The following is an 11,289-nucleotide window of genomic DNA, read 5'->3' as shown; positions in this document are numbered from 1 at the left end:
GTTTTTTTTTTTTTTTTTTTTTTGTGGGTTTTTAGTTTTGGACATGAATTGTCAGACTTGGTATTTTTTAACATGCCCCACAAAACATCTCAAGACCTTCAAATATCAAAATCTCATATGAGAATTTTTCTGTCCTGAATTTTTTTTTTTTACAAAATCTATATAATGTGAAAGCATATTTAGATTTTATACATTCTCAGGAAAGTGATTTGTTAAGATTCTTAAATTTGGACTTCTTGTAATAATTTTGAATGTGATCTACCAACTTACTCATGAGAACATTTTTTCAGATATCTTTAGGCCTTCATTAGAAAGCTATTTCCCCATTGGTACATTTGGTTACCTCATTTTGCTATTTGTTTGAGATTATGAAATCTCACCAAGGGTGTTTGCTGGAATCATTTGCTGAGTCATTTCCTCAAATCATATTCCACTGTATCCACTAACATATAGTATTAAATCAATGTATTATAAATATCTGTAACCAAATAATTTGAAGGCTTGATAAAATTTTACAAAGTTTGTATATTTTCTATGAAAGTTACTAGCAATGCTTTACTAAGTAGTGCAATTAATTTTTATTTTTAATCCTTGTGCCCAATTTTGGAGTGGAGATGGTTTTTGGAAATAAATGTATGATGTACACTTTTAAAAAAGAAGGGGGACCAGAAAGTGGGTTGCCACTCACCCCACTTCTCCAAGATGTTTTACGCAACCCTGTGGTGAGGTGGGTATACAATGGGACAAAATTATAAGACTCAATGGAAAATTACAAGGTGGGCATGAAGTGGGACAAAATCATGACTAACCAATAAGATTATAGGTACAGTCACCCAGGTAATATTGATTAAATGAGAATCAAATGGGGAAGTGATTCACATAGCAAGTATACAAGGATTTTCTGTAAGGGTAGGGGTCAGGGATATTTCCTGGAAAGGCTGGGTTAAGACCTTGGCCTCCCACCCAGGTGATTGATACCTATTTTGAATATCAATCACTGCTATTCATCCCCAAGGGAAGCACAAGGATGCAGTAGTTTCCCTCCTTTTACAATTCTGACCTTCGGTGAATGCATCTTGATTGTCCTCTCTGTTGGCTTCTTGCTGTGATGGCTCCTTGAGGGCAGTCCTGTCTAACTGCCTACAAGATATCTAATTAACTTACTATCTGCAATACTCCACCCTCTGAAGAAGTACCCCTAACTTCTGTGAAAGGGCAAAGGGCAAAGACAACTCTGGCTACTTCCAGCTGAGGAGGGTCATAGCTGTGATCAGCAGTTAGAGTTACTCTACAGAGGGTCTATCTAAAGGCCTTCAGCAGGCACCTGGCATTGTCATCTTGGGTAGCTGCAAAGCTGTAAGTCTGGAGGAGACAAAGCCAAATAAACAGTTAAGAATGCATGGGCCACATTATAAGGTCAGCAGGATTGCTAAGAATATAGCCCACAAAGAAGATAAGGAGAAGGTCCAGGGGTAACCACACTAAAATTAGGGGTTAGACATTATGAACTCCTAAGATACATTTATAGGCCAATATGTACATTCATTTTCTTTATGTCATTTAATGTCTGTGATCAGATGGAGGTGTTTACCTGAAAGACTATTCTGTACTAAGATGAACATGTAAGTGTTACCAAGAAAATGTTATAATGATTGTCATGATAAAATACTATGTGTGGCTCTTGATCTTAAGTTTCTGTATAATATATAACTATTTTCTGTTAACATTCTGCAGGGATTCAACTACTAGAACAACCATGGTTGATTTATAAGAAATAATAGCCCCAAACTATGCTATTCAAAGTGCTTAATGTCCAGACAAAATTATAATAGTTAAACTCACTGCTCCTAGTGCACAACTAATGTCACTGATCTTCTATCCTGGGTGTTCAACAACTAAAGTCTGGAGCCAAAACTGGAAAGGTAACCTGGCTATGAGGACAGCCAATATTTTGGCCCTGGCCCCTCAAGGTCAACAAAGAATACAGGGCATGAGGGAACCTTTTCTACAGGATCCTCCATCTTCGGTAAGTCACACAACCTCCTGAGCATGGAGTCTGCTGGACACCAGAGGACAAATGTACTGTGTGCCAAAGGAGGGTCACCAAGAGGAAAAAGTCTCCCACGTTTTCACTGAAAGCAGCATGGTCAAGCAAGGCTGTGACCAATCCAGATGGCTGACACTGACAGAACTGAGAGGCTCTAATGCATGGTTCCAAAATAATGGCTGAAGAGACTTAACTGACCTGTATAGATAGCAAGAGGTTCATGGTGAATGACACAGGTCTCACTTTAACTTGGCCTTAACCACCCAGCAGAAAAGAATAACTAAAAGAGGTATAAGATAATGCCACAGTAATAAAGCTAGTTATAAAAAGGGGCTCCAGCCACTGACCCTTCTGCCAGTTTCCAGCTCTACCAGTAGCTGATCATGGTTATGGGCCATTGGGAAAAAATATGGTAAAATCTATAAGACCTCAGCTAGAGTTTTATATTTCTTAGAGAAATTTGTTCTTCAAATTGTCTCTTATCTTACAGTTAAAACTAGAGACTTATGACAAGGTAGCAGACTTATAGATAACCTCTATCAATGAAAGAATCTAAGTCCAACAGTTTCAATCACTATTTCAATTTCTAAGTGTGACTTTTTCCCCAACTTGCCCTTTCATTCTAGCATACCCATGCTTAGATTATGCATACTCTAATTTCTTATAAGTGTTGTTTATTCTTGCCTAGAGGCTGCCAAACTCCAAGCAGTCATATAAATGGACTTAATGACAAATGTGCTAGATTTCTTTTACTGGGATCCACCAGATCAACCTTGTAAACAGCTCATAGCTGTTGGATTCCAAAGTCCCCAGTATTCACATTTATTTTACATCACAAAATATGTTTCCAGATTTATTTGGCAGCCTTCATCCATTTTCAAGTAAATATCTATGATCTCTGCAGAAGCTAGTGTTTTACAAACACAGGTTTCAGAAATCACATGCTTATTTAATATCTTTGCATTTTTCATGTTGCCTGAAATTGGAAAAATATGTCTTTTCCATTTGAGGCTATTTTGTGTGTGTGAGTATGTTTTAGTGATAGGGTTTTGTGAGATCTTTTGTCTACAGAGTTGTGGGATTTTATCTAAAAGGTTTTGTTTTAAATCCCTAGAAACCCTACTCCAGTAACATCTGGAATATTAGCACTACTCTATTTTTAATTTTCAAATGGAAACGAGAAAAAGATTGCTTCAAAAACTGTTCCAGTTAGTAACCCACAAGGCAGAAGTCATCCAAAGATGGAAAAACTTTCACAGGTGTTTCTCACTGATTCTTTTCGCATGGAAAATATAGTGGATCAGAGGAGCAGAACCGGAACAGCTTCATGAAGGAACACTGAGCTGAAATAATGGAGGGAGGCTGCGACCTATCTTTCTGAAGACAATGAAGCAAAATTATTAGCATATCATGGTAGCAATTTTGAAATATTTTTTCTTTCCCTTTTTGAGTGTGGAAACACCTCATTGTGTACTGTTTCTGAATATTCCTTCTTTCTGGAACAATCTCTGATGAACATAGAATGGTTAGTGTGGTTGATGAGACTGTGCCCCTAATCTCTCTTTTTGAGTCAATACCTCAGTGAGATTTACAGCTGTCTTGTATGCTAACTGCTTCCCACACTTAAAAGAAAGTTTCTCATGGAAAACAAATACCTTTTATTTAACGGATACTAAGAAACTTATTTTTCTCTAGATCTCAGAATGAACCTTACAATAAATGCAGAGTCAAAGTTTGCTTGGTAGGTTTTTCCCTTCAATGATCATCAAATAATGATATATCTTACAGCAAATGGAAAAAAAAATAATTTTTTTTTTTTGTACCGGGGATCAAACTATGGTCCTTGCTCTTGTGAGACAGGCACCAGAACCACTGAGCTAAGTTCCTGGCTGAATGGAAATTTTAGATGACATAAACCATAAGTTAAAGTGAGCTTTAAAATGCCAACCTAGAAGCCTGGAATAGTTTAAAATTGTGGGAATAATGCGATCTCTTAGTAACATACTGCATACTTAAAAAACAGATTAGTTTACTGAGAAGTAATTATACTATTACTTATGTAAAATACGTATACTTTATGGAAGTTTTTATACCTACAAAGTCAATTTATACAATCCATTATTTTCTGTTACTTCAGTTAAATCACTCTGTTAGTGTTTTATACTGCAAAGTATAATGTTATAGTATTCTAACCACAGTTATAGAATGTATAATCAATCGATTCAATCAATGATAGAGCATTGGGCATTATTTTATTCAAAGGTAAATGACTCTGTCACCTTTGCTCTGCTTTTATGTTGTAGAAACAAAATTCAAATTAACGCTGATACATATTTTACTGTGGTTTTTAACACGTTGCTGGTAGTATTTCCTTTAAAATAGCATTGTTTTAACAAAATTTTTGGTCATTCTTATTCTCTTCGTGTTTCCATTCAAACAATTTGGTATAATTTCCATTTATCTTTTTCGTATTTATTCATAGATCCATTGACCCAGCAATATTTTTTGAGGACTATACTATATGCTATACCCATAGGATTCAGAGATCATATTTCAAGAATATATTTGTGGAATGTAAATTTTATTAGATTCCTTTACAGAAACATAATTCTTATATAAAATTGTCAAAATAAAAATTTTCCTCTCATAGAAGATAATATAAAATGAATTTCTGATCACTTCACAATCTGAAAAACTCAACATAGGCTTGAATACTCAAAATGTCTGCTTTGTGCTACCTTGATATTTGTAAAGTAAACATAACCAAGGTTAGAGTTATTTAACTACATTTATGAATGTCTTAGAAAAGACATAGAATTTATCCATAAATATATGTTCATATTTTAATTTCCAGCACATGTGAATATATTTCAACATGAATCAAAAAAGTCATTTTATTGATTTTTCCTCCCTGAAAAATAAAGTTATGGATTTATTAATGCTCAAATGAGCATATTCATATTTAACACTCTAAAGAAACCATTTGAGGGATTTAAAATTCAGATTTTATAATGGAGAAAATAAAGCTACCATAAATGAACATAGCTTTTTAAAATTAACATAGCTTTTTCTTGTGATTCTTCAGTTATCTCTTTTCCAGCTTTTGTCTTTAATTAGAAAATTCCTTGAAAAAAGCATTCTTAATGTTTCTTTGAAACATTAATGTTTCAAAATAAACTATGATCAGAAATAAGATTTATTAATTAGTTTTTAGGCTTCAACATAAATCACAACTATGAGACAAATTATATAATTGCATACAAAAGTTTTTAAATTCCTTCTGTGCTAATTAGAATTGTACAGAAAATTTTGGAGTAAAATTTTTCAGTGGATTGTTACTGAATACTGAACTCCAAACTGAATACCAACAGGATCCAATGGTCATTTCAGATGACTCATTTTTTTTTTAAATCTAACTTAGTGTAAACTGTTAGTTCTAGAATTAAGACTTGATTCTTTTAAGAATCAAAATACAAGAACATTTAATTTCTTCATACCCAAATAATCAATGTTTCACTCTTCAGGGAGCCTTTAAAAATGCAATAGAACAGAAAATATTAACTTTTACATCTTATTAGATGATTAAAGTGCATATATCACATAATTATAAATTCACAACTTAGGGTAGATGAAAGAAAATTGTTTTTCTATTTAATTATTAATGATAATTTATAAAAATTCCAAGACAGGTCAATATTTTATTTGAAAATAGATTAAAATTTTCAACAGTTAAGTTTAGAATGAAATATGGCTCCAGAATCTTGACTATATCTGTGAGAAGATGCTGAGCATGTTTTAGAAACATAACATTTTAGAGCTAAATGCTGTGAAAATCAAAATGTATCCAAGCACCAAATTGTAGTATACTATGAAAAGGGCAAGCAGGAATCTGACTAACTGAATCCTGTGCAGTATGTGCAATAGTGAAAGAGTAGATATTTTAATCTGAATTTACAGATCTATCTAAAGTAACACCATTTCATCTACTCTTTGGTTATCTCTATACTAGATGTCATAAGGGCCTCTGTTTTCAACACTTTTAATGTCAATTACTCTTAAATGTGTGCTACTACCTGGCCTTTCCACTAAGTCACAAACTCGATTTCCAGGTACCTTCTTGTCTTCGTTCCTTTGGTGGGTAGACAGGTATCTCAGACCAACAGAGACATTTCAATGTCTCAATCCTTTCATCCCAATGTTTTTCTCCTAACTCCTTTACCTCCAGAAATGATACTGATTGTTCAATTATTTAGGTGAAGAACCTAGAAATTACCATTGATTTCTCCCTCTCCTCTATAACGTAAAGCCATAAAAACTTGTTATGATTACATGTAGACTGTGTGCTCGAATCTTCACTTTGTTTCATCTCCACCACCTCTCTGCCCTGTCTGACTCCAGTCCTTTAACAGCCTCCCAACTATCTCACTTGCTTCCACTTTGGAAGTTGATTTTTCGCACAGAAGACAGAATGACCTTTGTGAATCCACATCACATCACAGCACTTTCCTATTGAAAACCTGCCAAGGCCTTTCCATTGTACTCAGAACACAGGCTGAATTCTGCGATGTGGCCTAGGGGACCCCACCAAATCTGGTCTTTGTGTACCTGCTTGACCTCTTCTACAACTTAATCACTGGCTACAGTGCTTTTTTCCTGCTTTTGAACAATCTACCTTCATTCCTAAATTACTGCCTTTCCACAACTATCTCATCTATCTACAACACATTGTTCTGAGTAGCATCATACAGCTAAAACGTCTCCCTGCTCAAGTCTGAGTTGAAGTTCTCCAGTCATAACTGAGCCCTTTCCTGACATACACACTAAATTCCCTACTACTGTGTACTACCATATACAGTAAGTTCTCTTACTACTCAGGAGTCTTTATCACATCCTTGTATTTCTTCGTAGCATTTCTAAATGTGAGAATTATCAAGGCTATTGATTTGTTTTCTGCTTAGCTTTTTTCTTTTTCAACACAATGTGAGTGCAATGGAAATAGGAGTTGGTGATCATTTCCATATCTTCATTTTCAAGCCCATGTCACAGGGTCTATGTTTCAAAATAATTTTTGAATATATTCATGAGGATTAGGCTAGGCTTGGTACAGAAATCTTAAAGAAGCAGACATTAAATAGCTGCCTCATATTTGCACTGTCGCTGCAGGCATTTAGAGAAAGCTAGGTAGGCCATCAAATCTAGAATGAATGTGCAGTACTAATAAATGTCACTCTTAAATTATATAATTACACAAATATAAAGTAATCTGTTTATAAAATAGCTACCATTGAGCTTAGCCAAAAGGCTAAGAAGCAATTATAAAACATCTATAGCTCATGATATCTATCATAAAATCAAAAATAGAAATTATTTGGAATCCTACTACAATATTTTTAAAGCCTATACAAGTACAGCGATTTAAACGAAGAAAAATAATAAAAGTATTGCTATACATTGTGCTCTATTTTGCATGCAGCTTTTCAAATAGAAGGCAAATGAAGTAAAAATATTTTTCCATTTATCTGCAGTCTTATAAATTTGGCATCTAACCTTCACTAATTTAACTAATTTAAGGTTCCCTATATTTAATCTGCAAACTTAGATTTTCCAATAAGTTCTGCATTTTTAGAATGGAAAAAATTTAAAACAAAAATACCCATATATGTACACAAAGGGGGCTATCTGATCATAAAATTAGTTTTTAATGTCATCTCCAAAACTCTTTTTTAAACTGTTAGATGAAAACTAAACATTTTCTCTCCCCTAGAAGGTAATTTTTCCAAGGCCATGCCATAGCCTTTGGTTTCTCTACCACATTTTTTCTACCATATATATATATATATATATATATATATGCAATTCTAATTAGCAGGAGAATGTTATGAGTGTGTGGATTTTTTTTCATTAGTGGTCCCTATGCTTTAGCAGGTGAAGTTCTTCATTTTGCTTTCTTCATACTTTATTGAATTTACGTCCCGTTGAGAGTCATTATACTTTTTGTGGCTGTAAAATAGCATCCCTTTGATGGATCACTTTGTAAATTAGTAAGAAACATTTAGCAAAGTCTTGGCTTTATTATAGTGAATAAAACTCTACAAACATTTTGCGATACAAATAAAACATACATAAAATTTGTAACAAAATAAAATTAAAAGTATGTGTTCTTTTCATGGTCGCCAATTACAGAAAGCTTATTCACAGTAAAGCTTAATTTCTGAAATAATTTTCAAGTAAAACTGTAAATTTTAAAATAAAGTTTATAATCTTATTATTGTCCTAAAATTGGGGCCATTTTATGGAATCAATTTATGCTACGATAATAAAGTCTAATCGACAAGTTTGAAATGTGTGTGTGTGTGTGTGTGTGTGTGAATCTGATTCTTGCATAAGTCCTTCTAAAAGCCAGTAAAGCACAATTATGAGCTTCATTAATATGACCCAGTTAGAAGTAGGGTAACTGAAATTTGATTTTTCATCCTTATTCATTTTTCTTTGTAATATTTATTTAAAGAAATAAAACATTGTTTCCAACTTACCTATAGTTGATATGTAATATCTGCCAAAAATGGGCAAGGGTGTATTGACATATGGCAAGTAGGTACTCTGAGTTATGAGGCTTACAATTTACTTACACTTTATGGTCCCTCTGAACAATTTCATAAAAAGACATCAAAAAAGAGAGTAAAACAGCAGGGAAATAATATTACACTGTAAGTTAAATTTTTATCCCAGTGGTAGTTTGTCAATAGTTCACAACATCTGCTTGACAGTACCTAAATAGGCGCTTAAGAAATACAATGCATGAATAAACTGAAATTATTTGAAAATAGTCATAAATAACTATGACTAAACGGTAAAATGTGAACTTTGACTGTCCAAAAACACATAGCCTTCTAAACTTTATTTTTCCCACATAAATAAAATTATAAGAAAATGTATTGCAAGGTCGCAGATTCACTGTGCACACACAGCTCTATGGGCTTGGTAAGTTCATGGAGAAAATGTGTGCTACTACTGCACAACATATGTTCATAAGAACTTCACGTTATTTGAATAATTACATGAAAATTTATTTTAAATACTATTTAGAATGCATCCTAAAAGCATTCTCTGTTGCATTTACTTGTGAGCTTGCATCCGCACACAGACTTCATCAACAGTCCAGGCCACATCAGAGGAGAAAGGCGGAGCACGGAGCATTAGTGAGCTGCTTCCCTCATGGGACATGAGTACTAACCTGTCCCCTTTGAAGAAGTAGGTTTTCCCAACATCTTCCCACCAAATGGCCGAGTCAATACCATGAGGAGGGATTCCGCTTCCAAGAGTAATCAAGTCATGAGGGTAACCAGGTTGCAAAGTTGTGTCCTTGAACACCCAGAATTTGTTGCCTGTAGGAAATAAATGCAAAGCAATAAGAAACTAATTTAGTTCAGGATTACAGTATATCCATTAACACAATGCATGCAAATTATTTGCATAAATTCCTTGAAATATGTTAGTAGTAGTCATTTGTAAAAAATGATGTTACTTTTGAAATATTAATGTTATTTTTAAAAGGAGGCACAATGAGTGACTACTTAACATATAGTTAAAATATATGAGTTAATTGCAAAAATAAAATAGATCTACAACTTAAGCCATAAAGAAACAACTCTAAATCAAAGATCATGGATTCCTCCCCTGGGAATCATTAGCTATATTTTTGATCAAGCATTGATTATTTCTATGTTTTGTGAATTCTATGTGCCCTCAAAATTCTTTACTGATTATTAAAATACGTTTTTGGGATGAATATATCCAAGTCTTTCTAGTTATATAATCAACCATCTTCCTTTGACCAAATGTCTTCTTCAGGCTATAAAACTAGCCCTCTCCTTAGCAGTGATAACCAGAAGGAGGAAATTTTTCATCCTATCCTTGTTCAAAATTGCCAGAGCATGATAATACTAAAAAGTAGGCAGACTTCAGTCAGTTGATTGCTGTTTGGAAATTTTCTACAAACAACATGCTCCACATGCCCTACTGCCCTGGCATACTGAGCCTGACATTTGTTCTTAGTATATGCATTCAATAGTCTCATTTCTCATCCCACTGAAAGCTGATTTCATACCTAATAGCCACTGAAATTCTTTGTCTTAGAGTTGTCAACATCCTCCATCTAGACAACTATTCTCCATCCTTATCTCTCGACACATCTAAACATAAAGTACTTTTCTTCCTAAGCAGTGAGGAACCATTTTCTTTTGGTTCCTCTCTTTCTTCTTTAGCTGCTCCTTTCTGAGATCTTTTATTGTACATAGCCCTTGAATGTTAATATTTTCCAGGACTCAAGTCCCTGTTCTCTTCCCTTATTCTCAATCAAGAAAGATTGCAAACTCAAATACTAAAAGGGTCACATCAGAGATGATAAGGGTAGAGGCTCTTCAGGACTTCCAGAAGCTTTAGGAAGTCAGCAGATTTCCACAACTCAGAGGCCTATCTCTTTTATTCTCATTTGAAAGGCAGTATAAAGTTTACTTAAATATGTCCTCCTGGATCTTTTCATGATCTGATAACCTCTTGGATAACCAACCCTCCTGGGGTAATATATGGGAAAGTAAGAGCTCCTCTATCTATTCACTGATGTGAAGTCATGCATGCTTTTTAACATTTTAATATCACACCTTGATGAAGATTATGATAAACTGGAGCATTCTTGCCATACCTAAAGGGATTTGAGAAATTAAAATAATGTACTGCCCTAAAATAACACAAAACGAACATATAACAAAGAATATCTTTAGTCTGATTTAATTAGGACTCTTCAGTTTATAACAATGGACAATCCGAATGATTGCAAAATATTCTACTACTATTTAATGTCATTTAAATTGAAACATCTCAGTATGCCAAGTATAATATTAGATGCTAAGGATAGCAAAGAAAACAAGACAGTCCTCAAAACTACCATAGTGATCATATGTGCTAGTAGAAGATGGAGATGAAAACCAAATGTACACATATGTAATTGTAGTACTTGAAAAACTAATGAATGCTAAGAAGAAATATCCAAGACTAAGATTAAAACTTAAGAGGAACTTCCTTTAATGTGAGGGAAAATCTCTCTAAAGAAATCACATACCAGCTGGGGATTTAGCTCAGCGGTTCGGTGGCCTACCTTGCAAGTGCAAGGACCCAAGTTCAATCCCTGATACCAAAAAAAAAAAAAAAAAAAGAAAAAAAAAAAAAAAAAAAAAAACAAAAAA

The 11,289-nt window shown here is 33.9% G+C and overlaps 1 protein-coding gene across 2 annotated transcripts in view; it reads right to left on the bottom strand.

The window, feature by feature from the left end:
• The window catches only part of Mmp16 (matrix metallopeptidase 16), a 280,678-nt gene that overhangs the window by 11,501 nt on the left and 257,888 nt on the right, over nucleotides 1-11,289 (bottom strand). For both annotated transcript variants that reach the window (XM_010605541.2, XM_033760297.1), the window contains one exon: nucleotides 9,282-9,432. In XM_010605541.2, the coding sequence (XP_010603843.1) occupies nucleotides 9,282-9,432 (151 nt within the window). The remainder of the gene's footprint in view (nucleotides 1-9,281; nucleotides 9,433-11,289) is intronic.

Source organism: Fukomys damarensis, unplaced genomic scaffold (genome assembly GCF_012274545.1).
Source record: "Fukomys damarensis isolate Sample0158 unplaced genomic scaffold, DMR_v1.0_HiC HiC_scaffold_5, whole genome shotgun sequence".
Classification (NCBI taxonomy): domain Eukaryota; kingdom Metazoa; phylum Chordata; class Mammalia; order Rodentia; family Bathyergidae; genus Fukomys; species Fukomys damarensis.
This window is presented reverse-complemented; position numbering and strand designations above follow the sequence as displayed.